Source organism: Tachyglossus aculeatus, chromosome 22 (genome assembly GCF_015852505.1).
Source record: "Tachyglossus aculeatus isolate mTacAcu1 chromosome 22, mTacAcu1.pri, whole genome shotgun sequence".
NCBI classification, from domain to species: domain Eukaryota; kingdom Metazoa; phylum Chordata; class Mammalia; order Monotremata; family Tachyglossidae; genus Tachyglossus; species Tachyglossus aculeatus.
The window spans coordinates 33,375,238-33,393,480 of record NC_052087.1 but is presented as its reverse complement, the minus strand read 5'-3'; the positions used below and the strand labels follow the sequence as shown (position 1 = coordinate 33,393,480).

The 18,243-nt window shown below is 47.5% G+C and overlaps 1 protein-coding gene across 1 annotated transcript; it reads right to left on the bottom strand.

Moving 5' to 3' along the window:
• Positions 1-7,753: 7,753 nt before the first annotated feature.
• LOC119944076 (olfactory receptor 9I1-like) lies at positions 7,754-15,486 on the bottom strand. Its single transcript, XM_038765299.1, has 4 exons — positions 14,553-15,486; positions 10,983-11,037; positions 7,983-8,145; positions 7,754-7,858 (listed from the first exon to the last, which is right to left on the bottom strand). Exons 1-4 carry the CDS (start codon positions 15,484-15,486, stop codon positions 7,754-7,756), a joined length of 1,257 nt encoding a protein of 418 aa, XP_038621227.1.
• Positions 15,487-18,243: the final 2,757 nt, after the last annotated feature.

Genomic DNA, 18,243 nt, shown 5'->3' with positions numbered 1-18,243 from the left:
TTATCCCTAATTTATTTTCTTGTCCACCTCCCCTTGTAGACTGTAACTTCCTCTTGGGCATAGATCATGTCTACCAACCTTGTCTACCAACCTTGCTGTACTGCACTTTCCTAAGCACTTAGTACAGTGTTCTGCAAACAGTAAGGGCTCAATAAATGCCATGGATCAATTGATCATTGAACCGATCTACCTGTTAAAGTTGGTGGGCCAGCCTGGCCTCGTAGACTTGATCCTCTATACTGTAAGCTCATCTCCAGACTGTAAGTTCTTTATGGGCAGGAAACTTGAGGAAGCAGGAGGTGAAGGCCACCTTCGGGACAGTGGGAATCCCAGAATCCTTTGCCAGATCCCAAATAGCTGCTGGAGTTTGGAGAACACTCCAATGGAAAATTACCAGATTCCCCAGGTTTCTCTTGAATTTATCCTCAAGCCCTCCTCGCCTTTCCTGCTCACTGCTGTGACCCATTCAGCACCCATGATTATGGAACAGAGTTGTGTTTCAAAAAGACTGAAGTAACAAGTAATATAAAATGTGGCAGAGGGGTCAAGACTTAGCTGGACAGAGAAGGGAAGGGATTTATCATTTATAGCTCCTCTACCCTCTTCAAACTTAAGTTTGTCCTTTTATGTCAGCTTGTCTTCCTCATCAGACTGTAAGATCCTCAAGGGTAGAGTTAGAGTTACATATTTCTTCCCCTGAGAAATATGTTTGAAAGGTGCCTAGGACTGTGCTTTGCCAACAGTGAGTGTGAGGATATTGGATGATGGAGGAAGATGGAGGAGAAAGGAAGAAAAAGAGGAGGAGAAGGAGGAGAAGGAGGGAAGAGGAGAAAGAAGAGGGAGGAGGAAGAGGGAGGAGAAGGAGAATGGAGGAAGAAGGGGATGGCAGATGATGCTATAATAATAATAATGATGTTATTTGTTAAGCGCTTATTAACACTGTTCTAAGAACTGGGGGGATACAAAGAGATCAGGTTGTCCCACATGGGGCTCACAGTCTTAATCCCCATTTTACAGATGAGAGAACAGAGGCACAGAGAAGTTAAGTGACTTGCCCAAAGTCATACAGCTGACAATTGGCGGAGCCAGGATTTGAACCCATGACCTTTGACTCCAAAGCCCGGGTTCATTCCACTGAGCCATGCTGCTATGAATCCTAGGACCTATCTAGTGAGGCAGAGAGGCTATATTGCCAACGAGTCATGTTTGACTCCATCCCACTGCTTAGCACAGTCCTTGGCACATAGTAAGTGCTTAATAAATGTAATAACTAACCAATAGGCTTGGAGAAAGGTATTTCTGTGAACTACAGTATTGAAGCTCATCAGAAAGGCTGAAAGAGAGGTAAGGGAAGTTTAGACAACTCCTAAAATCTCCTTGAAGACATCATTCAGCTTCTAAGACCAAATGCAAGCCCTCAAACACTACATGTTGTGGCTTCACTTAGAAGTGGGGAACGTGAACATACAACGGGATATGGCATCATTCGATACTCACTGAGTGCTCACTGTGGGAAGGTGACAATACAATAGAATCGATAGGCGCAATCCCTACCCACAAGGAGCTGACAGTCTACGGATGGAGGGGTCTTACACCTACATTGTCAATGAAACAGTGTGAGAGGTGATAATAATCATGATAATGATGGCATTTGTTAAGCGCTTACTATGTGCAAAGCACTGTTCTAAGAGCTGGGGGGATACAAGGTGATCACATTGTCCCAGGTGGGGCTCACAGTCTTAATCCCCATTTTCCAGATGAGGTAACTGAGGCTCAGAGAAGTTAAGTGACTTGCCCAAGGTCACACAACAGACACGGGGAAGCCGGGATTAGAACCCGTGACCTCTGACTCCCAAGCCTGGGCTCTTTCCACTGAGCCACGCTGCTTCTAGTAGTCACCTCTTTGTGGTGTGTTCATTCAATTCTATTTGTTGAGCACTTAGTTTATGCAGAACACTGTACTACACTATTGGGAGAGAACAATACAATAATAAACAGACACATTCCCTGGTGTTCCTACTGCATCCTCTCTCGATTTTTGCCTCCAAACTGTTCCATTCCCCACCCCCATGGGCACTGGGACCCTTGGGAGTTTGGTAGCTTCCCACGTTCATATGCCCAAGCTAGCTCTCTTCCTCCCTTCAAAGCCCTACTGAGAGCTCACCTCCTCCAGGAGGCCTTCCCACACTGAGCCCCCTCCTTCCTCTCCTCCTCCTCCCCCTCCCCCCACCTTACCTCCTTCCCCTCCCCACAGCACCTGTATATATGTATATATGTCTGTACAAATTTATTACTCCATCTATTTATTTTACTTGTACATATTTACTCTATTTATTTTATTTGGTTTATAGGTTTTCTTTTGTTGTCTTTCTCCCCCTTCTAGACTGTGAGCCCACTGTTGGGTATGGACCATCTCTATATGTTGCCAACTTGTACTTCCCAAGTGCTTAGTACAGTGCTCTGCACACAGTAAGTGCTCAATAAATACGATTGAATGAATGAATGAATGAATGAATGAATGCCCTTGGAATAAATGTCTCCAGGTCCTAGGGAAGTCTGGGACCACCTCACGAGCCCTGAGGCTGCTGTGAACCAGCCCCAGATTGTCTCATTGTACTCACGAGGGCAACAAGGACCCAAGAGTCAGGGGGTTGGGGGACCAGGGCAGGTGAAGTCATCATTATTTGGGCTGCTGTGCTCCCTGGAGGGTCCTGAGAGCTGGGCTAGGGCATCGGAGAGCCGGGAAAAGTCATCATCACTTGGGCTGCTGGATCCCCTGGAGGGTGGAAGGCGCTGAAGAAAACTCAGGGCGTCGACAGAGGAATTGAGCATCAGAGCTTTCCCAGCTGGTCCTCAGGATCTCTGCAGGCACCGCTTCTTCTGTCGATCCCTCTCGGTTCCCCAAGGGTCTCTCCAGACTGAGTTTTCACCAGTTATCTCGAACTCTGACCCTGTTTAGATCGATCTGGAGAGTCTGTGCCAAAGCATCCCTGCAGCCTCACAAGGTCGGTATGACGGTGGAAAGGGGGCTTTACTTACATTTCTAGGGGAAGTATAGTGGTTAGAGGATGGGTCTAGGAGTGGGTTCTAATTCCAGTTCCACCACTTTTCTGCTGAGTGGCCTTGTCAACTCATTTCACTCCTCTGGGCCTCAGTCGCCTCATCTGTAAAGTGTGGATTGAGACCGTGAGCCCCACATGGGACAGGGACTGTGTCCAACCCAATTTGCTTGTATCCACCCCCAGCGCTTAGTATAGTGCCCGGCACATAGTAGGTACTTAACAAATACCACAGTTATTATCACTCAATGTGTTTTTGATTTAGCAGCTAGCGTTGCCTATGTCTTCTCATCAGCCTTTGCTCCTGAGTGAGCCAAGTCAAGGTTTAAACAAGGAAGGATCATAAAAGCTCTCAGACACAGCGTCTGTAGGTTAGCAAAGTGCAAGGAGAAGGAAGTGGGAAAGGAAGAAAGAGAGAGCCAAGATCCTTAAACTTGTCTCTGTCTGTGCTGGTCTTTGTGAGAAGCAGCATTGCTAAGTGGAAAGTCCCGGGAATAAGAAGAACCTGGGTTCTAATCCTGGCTCTGCCATTTGTCTGTTATGTGGCCTTGGGAAAGGCACCTCACTTCTCTGGGCCTCAGTTACCTCGACTGTAAAATGAGGATTCAGACTGTGATTAAGACCGTGGGACAGTGACTGGGACCAAACTGATTAACTGGTAACTACCCCAGAGTGTAGAATGGTTCCTGGCACATAGTAAGCACTTAACAAGTACCATTATTTGTATTATTATTTATATCAGGGAGATTTGGGCTGTTTGGCCTGAAAGGGTGGAGGGTCCTCAAATTCTCTCACCTTCATCTGACCCTTTGGCTAATGTAGGAAAGCTCTAGGGCAACCATTTCCAGAGAAGGGAGATCTGTGATCTGGGGAGCCAGGTTGGCAGTCAGAGGTGTGAATAATAATGATCTCCCCCTTCTAGACTGTTAGCCCACTGTTGGGTAAGGACCGTCTCTGTATGTTGCCAACTTGTACTTCCCAAGTGCTTAGTACAGTGTTCTGCACACAGTAAGTGCTCAATAAATACGATTGAATGAATGCATGAATGAATGAATGAATGAATTATAGTGGTATAAACCCTGGGTTACATACAAGGCAATATGGTTGGACAAAGTCCCTATGCCACATAGGGCTCACAGCCTAAGTGGGAGGGAGAACAGGTATTGAATCCCCATTTTGCAGATGAGGGAACTGAGGCTCAGAGAAGTTAAGTGACTCGGCCAAGGTCACACAGCAGGCATGTGGTAGAGCCAGGGTTAGAATTCAGGTTATCTGACTCTCAGGCCCATCCTCTTTCCACTGGACCATGCTGCTTCTCTTTGTAATACCAATAATCAATCACTCAATCAATCGTATTTATGGAGCACTTACTGTGTGCAGAGCACTGTACTAAGCACTTGGGAAGTACAAGTTGGCAACATATAGAGACAGTCCCTACCCAACAGTGGACTCACAGTCTAAAAGGGGGAGACAGAGAACAAAACCAAACATACTAACAAAATAAAATAAATAGAATAGATATGTACAAGTAAAATAAAATAATACTAATAATGGCATTTATTAAGCGCTTACTATGTGCAAAGCACTGTTCTAAGTGCTGGGGAGCTTACAGGGTGATCAGGATGTCCCTCGGGGGGCTCACAGTCTTAATCCCCATTTTACAGATGAGGTAACTGAGGCACAGAGAAGTGAAGTGACTTGCCCAACAGTAAGAGTAAGAGTACTTAAAAAGAGTAAGGAGGTGAGGGATTTGTCAGGGAACGCTTCCTGGATGAGATGCGGATTAGTCAGGGAAGGCTTCCTGGAAGAGATGTAATTCTAGTTGAGCTTGGAAAATGGGGAGAGGGATGGTTTTCCAGATGTGAAGGAGGAAGAAGTTCCAGTCAAGAGGGAAGGCGGGAGAAAGAGGTTGAGATCTATTAATTATATGTTCTGAATTACTTATTCATATTAATGTCTGTCTCCCTCTCTAGACTTGAAGCTCCCTTTGGGCAGGGGATGTGTTTGCGAAGTCTGTTGAACTGAACTCTCCCAAGCACTTAGAACACTGAGCTGCACACAGTAGGTGCTCAGTAAATACCTTTAATGATGATGATGATGGTGGTGAGTGGGGTGAGATCGAGGAATAGTGAGTAAGTTGGAGTTAGAGGAGTAAAATATGGAGGCTGGGTTTCAGTGAAAACGTAACAATGTTGAGTAGCATGGAGAGAGCTGATTGAGGGCATTAAAGCCAGTGATCAGGAGTTTCTATTTTCTGTGGAGAGGGATTAGCAACCAAGGGAAGTTTTTGAAGAGCGGGAAACTGTAGACTCAACAGTGTTTCAGAAACATGATCCCGACAGCAGAGTGAATGGAGAAGGGAGAGACAGGAGGCAGGGAGGTCAGCAAGGTCGGCAAGGAGGCTGATGCAGTAGCTAAGATGGGATATGATAAATGTTCGGGCCAGCATGGCAGCAGTTTGAATGGAGAGGAAGGGGCAGATTCTGGAGATGTTGTGAAGCAACCAGGAGCAGCCTGCATGAGTGAAAAGAAAGCAGGCTTGGACATCAGAGGACCTGAGTTCTAATTCTGCCCTGACACTTGCCTGCTGGGTAACCCTGGGCAAGTCACTTCACTTCTTGATGACTCCCAGTCCTCATCTGTAAAAAGGGATTCATTACCTGTGTTCTCCCCTACTTAGACTATGAGCCCCAGGTGAGATAGGGTCTGTCCAACCTGATTATCTTGTATCTACTCCAGCACTTAGAACAATGCTTCACACAGGTGGTTAACAAATACCATCATTATTATTATTATTGTTATTATTACTGAGGTAGAACTGACAGGAGTTGAGGACTGAATATGAGGATTGAAGGAGTGAGCTGAGTCAAGGCTGTGAGACAGGGAGGATGGTGGAGTCATCAGAGAAGCAGTATTGCCTAGTGGGCAGATCACGGGCCTGGGAGTACGAAGGTCATGGGTTGTAATCCTGATTCTGCCACTTGTCTGCTGTGTGACCCTGGGCAAGTCACTTCACTTCTCTGTGCCTCAGTTTCCTCATTTGTAAAATGGGGATTGAGACCGTGAGCCCCATGAGGGACAGGGACTGTGTTCAACCTGATTTGTTTGTAGCCACCCCAGCACTTAGTTCAGTGCCTAGCAAATAGTAAGCACTTCACAAATACCACAATCATTATTACTATCATTATTATTATTATTATTACTATCAACAGTGTCTCATCTGTGAAGTTATCCCTCACCTTTTTAGGTCCCAAAGGTGACCTCCAAAATGATAGCTCACTGTGGGCAGGGAATGTGTCTGTTATATTTTTATTGTACTCACCCAAGTGCTTAGTATAGTGCTGTGCACAAATATCACTCAATAAATATGAATGACTGACTGATGGGACAGTCGGGTTGGGAGAAGGACTGACATCTGGTTCATGGAATATTGCTCTGCAAATCAGATCCGAGAGCCCCGTTGTGCTCACTCTTTCCTGTTCTTTGCCCTAGTGAGTGCTTAGAAGCAAGATGGCCCAGTGGAAAGAGCCTGCGGCCTGGGAGGCAGAGAACCTGGGTTCTAATCCTGGCTCCTCCAATGGCACACTGTGTGACCTTGGACAAGTCACTTCCCTTCTCAGTTACCTCGTCTGCAAAATGGGGATTCAATCCTATTCCTGACTATTTAGACCAGCAGCCTAGTGTGGGACAGGGACTCTGTGCAATCTGCTTGTCTGATACCTACCCCAGTGCTTAGTCCAGGGCGTGGCACACAGTAAGCCTTCAACAAGGATCATAACTAGTCTTACTCATTAGTGCCTCCTACCCTGGTAGGGTTTGGCAGACAGTCCCTCTCTCCTCCTAGGCCACTTCATACCACCAGCCCCGCCAATTTAGACCTGCTTCCAGCCACAGGCCGAGCCCTGGATTCTTTTGTAATCATCATTCAGGGAAAAAAAATGAAATACATTTGAAAGATGAATACAGGTCGTTAGAGTCCAGGCAAGCCAACCCCAGCCAGGTGACGTGTGAAGCCTGTGAAAGCAGGACTTGGTACCGGGATGGTTTGGCTCAGGGATCCATGTGAGGAAGACTTTCCGTCAGTCCAGTGGAGGTGATTAATGGGACACATTTGCTGCCGGAGACAGAAGAACATTTTCAATCTATGGACTTGACCTTTTATGGCCCTTGCGTGAACTTGCTGCTGTGGAGAACTTTCCTCAGGGCCTTCTTCACCTCTTTGTTCCTCAGACTGTAGATCATGGGGTTGAGCATGGGGATGACCACGGTGTAGAACACAGATACCACCTTGTCCACCTCCAGGGCCTGGCCCATATTGCCTTTCAGGTAAATGAAGGCAATAGTCCCAAAGAACAGAGCCACTGCAGTCATGTGAGAGCCACAGGTAGAGAAGGTCTTGGCCCTCCTGCCGGCCGAACGGATGCACAGGATGGCCTTGATGAGGAACAGGTAGGATACCAGGATCACCATTATGTTGGTCATGATGATGGAAAGAGATACGAAGTAGATGACCAGCTTCCGGGCCTTGGTCTTGGTGCATGACAGCTTCAGCAAGGGCAGGAGGTCACAGAAGAAGAAGTCCAAGTGGTGAGACTTACAGAAGGAGAGAGACAAGGTGCAGCCCATGCAGATCACAGTGAGGACCAGTGCCCCCGCGTAAACCCAGGACACCAGCCCCCAGTGGGCCCGGAGGGTCACGATGGCGACGTAGAGGAGGGCCGTACAGCCACGTAGAAGTCATAGGTTATGACCATGAGGAGGAAGCACTCGATGTAGGAGCACAGCGTGAAGAGGAAGAACTAGACCACACATCGCCTGGAAGTGATGGACACACTGCCAGACCATAGAGACACCAGTATCTGAGGGACAATAACTGAAGAGTAGCAGGCGTCCAGGAGGGATAGGTGACCGAGGAAGAAGTACATGGGTGTCTGGAGATGGGCGTCCACCTGGATGAGCCTGACTATGCCCAGGTTTCCCCAGAGGGTGAGGAGGTAAAAGACCAGGAATACCCAGAAGAGGACACTCTGCAGTTCCGGCCATTAGGAGAAACTCGGTCCCTCCGTTGCTGTTCTCGGCCATCAAGCTGGGGTAATCGATTGAGATGAAAAAGAAAAACAAAAGGGCTGACCTAGTGCATGAGGAGATGTTTTCTCTGCACTGGAACAAGTCACACTTACTTGACCTTTTAGAGTCAGACGACCTGAGTTCTCATCCTGACTTCATCGCTTGGCTGTTGTATGATTGTGGGCAAGTCACTTCACTTTTCTATTTCTCAGTTCCCTCACTTGTATAATGGGGATTTAATCCTCCTCCCTTTGACTAAAAAGGTGAGCCCTATGTGGTTCAGGGACTGGGTCCAACCTGATTAACTTGCATATACTCCAGCACTTAAAACAGTGTTGGACACATAGTTAGTGTTTAACAAATACAATTTTAAAAAATCTTGTGTCTACCCCAATGCTTATAACAGTGCTTTGCATAATCAATCAATCAATCAATCAATCAATCGTATTTATTGAGCGCTTACTATGTGCAGAGCACTGTACTAAGCGCTTGGGAAGTACAAATTGGCATCACATAGAAACAGTCCCTACCCAACAGTGGGCTCACAGTCTAAAAGGGGGAGACAGAGAACAGAACCAAACATACCAACAAAATAAAATAAGTAGGATAGAAATGTACAAGTAAAATAAATAAATAAATAAATGAATAGAGTAATAAATATGTACAACCATATATACATATATACAGGTGCTGTGGGGAAGGGAAGGAGGTAAGACGGGGGGATGGAGAGGGGGACGAGGGGGAGAGGAAAGAAGGGGCTCAGTCTGGGAAGGCCTCCTGGAGGAGGTGAGCTCTCAGCAGGGCCTTGAAGGGAGGAAGAGAGCTAGCTTGGCGGATGGGCAGAGGGAGGGCATTCCAGGCCCGGGGGATGACGTGGGCCGGGGGTCGATGGCGGGACAGGTGAGAGCGAGGTACAGTGAGGAGATTAGCGGTGGAGGAGCGGAGGGTGCAGGCTGGGCAGTAGAAGGAGAGAAGGGAGGTGAGGTAGGAGGGGGCGAGGTGATGGACAGCCTTGAAGCCCAGGGTGAGGAGTTTCTGCTTGATGCGCAGATTGATCGGTAGCCATTGGAGGTTTTTGAGGAGGGGAGTAATATGTCCAGAGCGTTTCTGGACAAAGATAATCCGGGCAGCAGCATGAAGTATGGATTGAAGTGGAGAGAGACACGAGGATGGGAGATCAGAGAGAAGGCTAGTGCAGTAGTCCAGACAGGATAGGATGAGAGCTTGAATTAGCAGGGTAGTGGTTTGGATGGAGAGGAAAGGGCGGATCTTGGCAATGTTGCGGAGCTGAGACCGACAGGTTTTGGTGACGGCTTGGATGTGAGGGGTAAATGAGAGAGCGGAGTCGAGGATGACACCAAGGTTGCGGGCTTGTGAGACGGGAAGGATGGTAGTGCCGTCAACAGAGATGGGAAAGTCAGGGAGAGGACAAGGTTTGGGAGGGAAGACAAGGAGCTCAGTCTTTGACATGTTGAGCTTTAGGTGGCGGGCGGACATCCAGATGGAGATGTCCTGAAGGCAGGAGGAGATGCGAGCCTGGAGGGAGGGGGAGAGAGCAGGGGCAGAGATGTAGATCTGGGTGTCATCAGCGTAGAGATGATAGTTGAAGCCGTGGGAGCGAATGAGGTCACCAAGGGAGTGAGTGTAGATTGAGAACAGAAGGGGACCAAGCACTGAACCTTGGGGAACCCCCACAGTAAGAGGATGGGAGGGGGAGGAGGAGCCTGCAAAAGAGACTGAGAAAGAACGACCGGAGAGATAAGAGGAGAACCAGGAGAGGACGGAGTCTGTGAAGCCAAGGTCAGATAGCGTGTTGAGGAGAAGGGGGTGGTCCACAGTGTCGAAGGCAGCTGAGAGGTCGAGGAGGATTAGGACAGAGTATGAGCCGTTGGATTTGGCAAGCAGGAGGTCATTGGTGACCTTTGAGAGCGCAGTTTCCGTGGAATGAAGGGGACGGAAGCCAGACTGGAGGGGGTCGAGGAGAGAGTTGTTGTTGAGGAATTCTAGGCAGCGCGTGTAGACAACTCGTTCAAGGAGTTTGGAAAGGAATGGTAGGAGGGATATGGGACGATAACTAGAAGGTGAGGTGGGGTCAAGAGAGGGTTTTTTTAGGATGGGAGAGACATGGGCATGTTTGAAGGCAGAGGGGAAGGAACCAGTGGAGAGTGAGCGGTTGAAGATGGAAGTTAAGGAGGGGAGAAGGGATGGAGCGAGAGATTTCATAAGATGAGAGGGAATGGGGTCAGAAGCACAGGTGGCCGGAGTAGCACTTGAGAGGAGGGAGGAGAGTTCCTCTGAGGATACCGCTGGGAAGGATGGGAGAGTAGCAGAGAGTGTTGAGAGCCGGGGGGTTGGAGAAAGGGGGGAAGAGACTTTGGGGAGGTCGGACCTGATGGATTTAATTTTGTTAATGAAGTAGGAGGCCAGATCGTTGGGGGTGAGGGAAGGAGGAGGGCGAGGAACCGGGGGCCTGAGAAGGGAGTTGAATGTACGGAAGAGCTGGCGGGGGTGATGGGCATGGGTGTCAATAAGGGAGGAGAAATAGTTTTGTCTGGCAGAAGAGAGGGCTGAGTTAAGGCAGGAAAGGATAAACTTGAAGTGAACGAGGTTGGCATGGTGTTTAGACTTTCGCCAGCAGCGTTCGGCAGCTCGAGCATAAGAGCGAAGGAGGCGGACATTGGCATAAGATAAGCATTTTACAAATAGAATAGTAATAGTGATTATCATTATTATCATTATTATTATCAAAAAAGAGCTATCATCTATATTCTTTTTAGGAAATGGTGCCACTCAGCGCAGAGGTCCAACAGAAATCTAAAACAAGTGGGTGACTTCATGCCAACATATTTTTCTCACTAGAAAACATTGTGAAAATATCCCAGAATTTCCGTGGTACAACTAAAATCATCATCTGCCAGAAGAAAGATAAAAGCTGATTGAGGGAAAGCCTGTTACATCTCACTCCTCTCCATTGCCAGTAAGATCCCTACTACCAGGAGTCAAAGTAGTAGTGAAGCAGCATGGGAAACAATGTGGACTATTGGATAGAGCCCGGGCCTGGGACTCAGAAGGTCATGGGTTCTAATCCCAGCTCTACCGCTTGTCTGCTGTGTGGCCTTGGATAAGTCCCTTCACTTCTCTGTGCCTCAGTTACTTCATCTGTAAAATGGGGATTGAGACTGCGAGCCCCACATGGGACCGGGACTGTGTCTAACTGGATTTGCTTGTATCTATCCAAGTGCTTAGTACAGTGCCTGGCACAAAGTAAGTGCTTAACAAATACCATTATTGCTATTATTCTTAGTGGTGAGTATTTACTAAGAACCTGAATGCAATGGTCTGTGCTAAGCACAAGTGATTTTTAATGGTATTTATTAAGCACTTACTATGTGACAGGCTCTTTACTACTACTATTAATAATAATAAAAATAATAACAATATTTGTTAAGCGCTTACTGTGTGTCATGCATTGTTCTAAACGCTGAGGTAGATATAATGTCAACAGGCTGTCCCATGTGGGGCTCACAGTCTTAATCCCCATTTTACAGATGAGGGAACTGAGGCACCGAAAACTTGAGTGACTTGTCCAAAGTCACACAGCTGACAAGTTGCAGAGCCGGAATCAGAACATTTCACCCAATCTGACTCCCAAGCCCATGCTCTTTCCACTAAGCCACACTGCTTCTCATTATTATGTGAATCATCATAATAATTCACATCGTTTTGTGTTTGATTACACATACTGTTAAAAAATACCAGAATTTTTGTTATTATAATTACCCATCCCTCTAGAATGTAACCTCACTGTGGGCAGGGAACATGTGTACTAACTGTTGCATGCCCTATTCCAGGTGCTTAGTTCAGTGCTTTGCACCTAGAAAGCGCTCAATAAATAGCATTTTTTATGGTATCTGTTAAACACTTACTATGTGCCAGGCACTCTATTAAGTGCTGGGGTGAATATAAACTAATCAGATTGGACAGAGTCCCTGTCCCACTTGAGGCTCACAGTCATAATCCCTTTAATAAAGATGAGGTCACTGAGGCACAGAGAAGCTGAGTGACCTGCCCGAGATCACACAGCAGACACGTGGAGGAGGTGGGATTAGAACTCAGCTCGTTTGACTCCCAATCCCGGGCTCTATCCACTAGGCCTCGCTGCTTCTTGACTGATCATGATTTGTATCTCATCTCTGGGCTCCCTAAAGTTGTTCTGTGATCCAGGGACTGGGGAGCAGTAACAAAGTGATTAGCTGGCTGAGATTCTAGTTCTGCCACTGAGTCTTCTGTGCTGTCGAGTTTCAGATTCTCTCTCTCAATACCATCATCATCATAATAATTATTAGTATGGTTCTTGTAAAGCACACTGAAGAGCTGGGGTAGATACAAATCAATCAGGTTGGAAAGAATCCCTGCCCCACATGGGGCTCACATGTTTAATCCCCATGTTACAGATGTGGTAATTGAGGCCCAGAGAAGTTAAGTGACTGGCCCAAGGTCACACAGCAGACGTGGGGGAGCTGGGATTAGATTAAGGGGTTTCTGACTCCCACGTCTATGCTCTATCCACTAAGCGACACTGCTTCTCTATTCCTAGGATTGGGGATTGTGTCTGTTGTCTTCTTCCTTGCTTCAACCTAAAAGTTATCAAATCCCAGAAGACATACTGCTGTATCCCACAGATTCAAATTTAACCTCCTGGAGGAGCTCTGACAATCAGTGTGCATTTCTGATTAGGGTCTGCTCTTTTTCTTGCTCTTTTTCATTGGCACAAGGGACATTTGAGCAAAAATGGTAGGGTGGATTTTGGATGGTTCAGAAGAGTCACAAGCTGGGCCTGTATTCATTCATTAATTCATTCATTCAATTGTATTTATTGAGCACTTACTGTGTGCAGAGCACCGTACCAAGCACTTGCAAAGTACAAATAGGCAACATATAGTCACTACCCAACAACGGGCTTACAATCTAGAAGGGGGAGACAGACAACAAAACAAAACAAGTAGAAAGGGGTCAAAACCATCAGAACAGATAAACAGAACTGTAGCTATATACACATCATTCATAAAGTAAACAGAGTAATAAATATGTACAAACATACACAAGTGTTGTGGGGAGGAGAAGGGGGAAGGGCACAGGGAGGGTGTGGGGGCTTTGGGGAGGGGAGGAGGAACAAAGGAAAAGGAGGGGCTCAGACTGGGAAGGCCTCCTGGAGGAGGTGAGCTCTTAGTAGGGCTTGGAAGAGAGGATGACAGCTAGTTTGGCAAATGTGTGGAAGGAGGGCATCCCCAGCCAGAGGTAGGATGTGAGCCAGGGATCGATGGCGGGACAGACGAGAACAAGGCCAAGTGAGGAGGTTAGGGCAGAGGAGCAGAGTGTGTGGGATGGGCTGTAGAAGGGGAGATGGGAGGTGAGGTAGAGGGGGAAAGAGAGCTTTGAAGCCGATAGTGAGGAGATCTGCTTCATGCAAAGGTTGATAGGCAACCACTGGAGATTTTTGAGGGGGGGAGTGACATGCCCTAACCCTTTCTGAAGAAAGAAAATCCGAGCAGCAGAGTGAAGAATAGACTGAAGCGGTGTGAGAGAAGAGGATGGGAGATCAGAAAGGAGGCCGATGTAGTAATCCAGTCGGGATAGGATGAGAGATTGAACCAACGAGGTAGAGGTTTGGGTGGAGAGGAAAGGGTGGATCTTGGCAATGTTGTGAAGGTGAGACTGGCAGGTTTTGGTGAAGAATTGGATGTGTGGGGTGAATGAGAGAGCGGAGTCAAGGATAACACCAAGACTGCGGGACTGTTGGACGGGAAGGATGGTAGTGCCGTCCACACTGATGGGAAAGTCAGGGAGAGGACAGGGTTTGGGAGGGAAAATAAGGAGCTCAGTCTTGGACATGTTGAGCTTTAGGTAGTGGGCAGACATCCAGGTGGAGATTTCCTGAAGGCAAGAGGAGATATGAGACTGGAGGGAGGGAGAACAGGGAAGGAGATGTAGATTTGGGTGTCATCTGTGTAGAAATGATAGTTAAGCTGCGGGGGTGAATGAGTTCACCAAGGGAGTGACTACAGATAGAGAACAGAAGGGGACAAAGAACTGACCCTTGAGGAACCCCTACAGTAAGGGGATGGGAGGGGGAGGAGGAGCCCACGAAGGAGACTGAGCATGTATGGCCAGAGAGATAAGAGGAGAACTAGGAGAGGATGGAGTCCATGAAGGCTAGGTTGGATAACGTTTTGAGGAGAAGGGGATGGTCGACAGCATCCAAGGGAGCTGAGAGGTCGAGGAGCATCAGGATAGAGTAGGAGCCATTGGATTTGGCAAGGATGTGGTTATTTGTTGACCTTTGAGAGGGCAGTTTCGGTGAAGTGTGTGGTATGGAAGCCAGATTGGAGAGGGTCTAGGAGAGAGTAGGAGTTGACCTTTTATGACCTTTCATGATCTTGGTCCTGTAGAGAATTTTCCTGAGGGCCTCCTTCACCTCTTTGTTCCTCAGACTGTAGATCATGGGGTTAAGCATGGGGATGACCACGGTGTAGAACACAGATACCACCTTGTCCACCTCCAGGGCCTGGCCCATATTGCCTTTCAGGTACATGAAGGCGAGAGTCCCAAAGAACAGAGCCACTGCGGTCATGTGAGAGCCACAGGTAGAGAATGTCTTGGCCCTCCCGCCGGCCGAACGGATGCACAGGATGGCCTTGATGATGAATAGGTAGGAGACCAGGATCACCATCATGGTGGTCGTGATGACAGAGAAAGCTACGAGGTAGATGACCAGCTCTTGGGCCTTGGTGTCGGTGCACGACAGCTTCAGCAAGGGCGGGAGGTCACAGAAGAAGAAGTCCACGTGGTGAGACTTACAGAAGGAGAGAGAGAAGGTGCAGCCCGTGCGGATCATGCTGCTGAGCTGTCCCCCTGCATAAGCCCCAGACACCAGCCCCCAGCGGGCCCGGGGGGTCATGATGGCAACGTAGAGGAGGGGGTGGCACACGGCCACATAGCGGTCATAGGCCATGACCGCGAGGAGGAAGCACTCAGTGGTGCCGAACAGCGTGAAGAGGAAGAACTGGGCTGCACATCGCCCAGATGTGACGGACGCGCCACTCGAACTCAGGGCTACCAGCAACTGAGGGACGATGACCGAAGAGTAGCAGGCGTCGAGGAGGGAGAGGTGGCAGAGAAAGAAGTACATGGGTGTCTGGAGATGGGTGTCCACCTGGATGAGCCCGAATATACCCAGGTTGCCACCCAGGGTGAGGAGGTAAAATACCAGGAATACCCAGAAAAGGACCCTCTGCAGTTCCGGCCGCCCGGGGAAACCCGTTAGGAGAAACTCGGTCCCTTCAGTCCCATTCTCGGCCATCGGGCTGGGGTTATTGACTGAGATGAAAAAGAGAAAGAAAAGTTTTGACTAAGTGGAAGAGGAGGATGGTTTCTCTGCAGAGGACCAAGTCACAGCTACCTCACCTTTGAGAGTCAGAGGACCTTAGTTCTCATCCTGACTTCGCCACTTGTCTGTTGTAGGATCGTGGGCAAGTCACTTCACTTTTCTATTTCTCAGTTCCTTCATCTGTATAATGGGGATTTAATCCTCCTCCCTTTGACTTAAAAGTGTGAACCCTACCCGGGACAGGGACTGTGTCCAATCTGATTAACTTGCCTCTACCCCAGCACTTAGAACAGTGCTGGACACATAGTAAGAGTTTAACAAATATAATTTTTTTTAAATCTTGTATCTATTCCAATGCTTAGAACAGTGTTTGGCATAGAATAAGCATTTTACAAATATAATAATAATATGGAGGAGTAGTAGTAGTAGTAGTATTAAAAAGAGCTATCATCTATATTCTTTTTAGGAAATGGTGCCACTCAGTGCAGAGTTGTAGCAGAAATCTAAAACAAGTTGGTGACTTCACGCCAACATATTTTTCTCTCTAGAAAACGTTGTGAAAAATATCCCCAGATTTCAGTGATACAACTAAAATCATCATCTGCCAGAAGAAAGATAAGAGCTGACTGAGGAAACTCCTGTTACATCTCCCTTCTCTCCATTGCCAGCAAGATCCCAGCAAGGAGTCAAAGTAGTAGTGAAGCAGCATGAGAAGCAATGTGGCCTAATGGATAGAGCCCAGGCCTGGGACTCAGAAGGTCATGGGCTCTAATACCAGTTCTACAGCTTGTCTGCTGTGTGGCCTTGGATAAGTCACTTCACTTCTCTGTGCCTCAGTTACCTCATCTGTAAAATGGGAATAGAGACTGTGAGCCCCACATGGGACCGCGACTGTGTCTAACTGGATTTGTCTGTATCCATCCAAGTGCTTAGTACAGTGCCTAGCACAAAGTAAGCGCTTAACAAATACCATTATTGTTATCATTATTAGTGGTGCGTATTTATTAAGTACCTGAATACAGTGCTCTGTACTAAGCACCAGTGATTTTTAATGGTATTTGTTAAGCACTTACTATGGGGCAGGCACTCTACTACTACTGCTACTAATAATAATAATGGTATTTGTTAAGTGCTTACTATTTGCCATGCTCAAGCGCTGGGGTAGATACAAGGTCATCAGTTTGTCCCAGGTGGGGTTCACAGTCTTTAGCCTTATTTTATAGATGAGGGAATTGAAACCCAAGAAGTGAAGTGACTTGACCAAGGTCGCACAGCAGCAGACCATTGGAGGACCCAGGTCCTTCTGACTCTCAGGCCTGGGGTCTATCCACTCTGCTCCTCAAGTACAAAAGAGTTAGAAGACACGGTCTCTGGCCTCAAGAAATTTACGATCTAGATCCTCACCACAGAACTGTGATTCCTACTAAACTTGGCTTTCCTCAAGGAATCAATCATTGGTATTTACTGAGTGTTGACTGTGTGCAGGACACTGAACTAAGCTCTTGGGTAAGTACAATATAACAAACTTGGTAAACACATTCAATGTCTACCCCCTTCTAGACTGTGAGGCCGTTGCTGGGTAGGGACCGTCTCTATATCTTGCCAACTTGTACTTCCCAAGCGCTTAGCACAGTGCTCTGCACACAGTAAGCACTCAATAAATATGATTGAATGGATGAATGAATGATGCCCACAACAAGCTTAAATTCTAGAGGGGAAGACAGACATCAGCAAAGCCCATTGCTCCAGTCCCAGAATGACGAAGAGAGGTAAAGTTAAGAACTACATTAAAAAAAGATCCATCAAACCCTAATATCTTCTTCCTATAGACTCAATTTATGACCATGGACTGATACCTTTATCACCCCGAGCCTCAGTGTTCCCATTTATAAAATGGACATTCCCCTCTAGATTCCTATTTTATCTAGAAGAATTAAGACATAGCTAGTGAAAGGAACCCCTCTCAGGGTTGCACCCGGAGAGTTTCCACTACTCTACCAGTCACGACTATGGGAGGGAGAGTCAAGCAGAGCCATGCCCATTTAATTCCTAGTTTGGGCAGTGGCTAGTGAGTGGAAGGCAATCTGCTACAAGTCAAAACTCACCTGAGCTAGATAGCAGTGGCATGGGAGAGAGTTCATTCATTCAATCATATTTATTGAGCGCTTACTGTGTGTAGAGCACTGTACTAGGCGCTTGGGAAGTACAAGTTGGCAACATATGGAGACAGTACATACCCAACTATGGGCTTACAGTCTCGAAGAGGGAGACAGACAGCAAAACAAAACATGTGGACAGGTGCCAAGTCATCAGAATAAATAGAAGTAAAGCTAGATGCACATCATTAACAAAATTAATAGAAGAGTAAATATGTAGAAGTAAAATAAATAGAGTAATAAATCTGTACAAACATATATACAGGTGCTGTGGGGAGGGGAAGGAGGTAGGGTGGGGGGGATGGGGAAGAGGAGAGGAAAAAGGGGGCTCAGTCTGGGAAGATCTCCTGGAGGAGGTAAGCTCTCAGTAGGGCTTTGAAAGGAGGAAGAGAGCTAGCTTGGCAAATGTGGGAGGCATTCCAGGCCAGGGGGAGGACATGGGCCCCGGGGCAACAGCGGGACAGGTGAGAAAGAGGCACAGTGAGTAGGTTAGCGGTGGCAGAGGAGAGGAGGGTGCAGGCTGGGCTGGGGAAGGAGAGAAGGGAGGTGACGTAGGAAGGGGCGAGGTGATGGA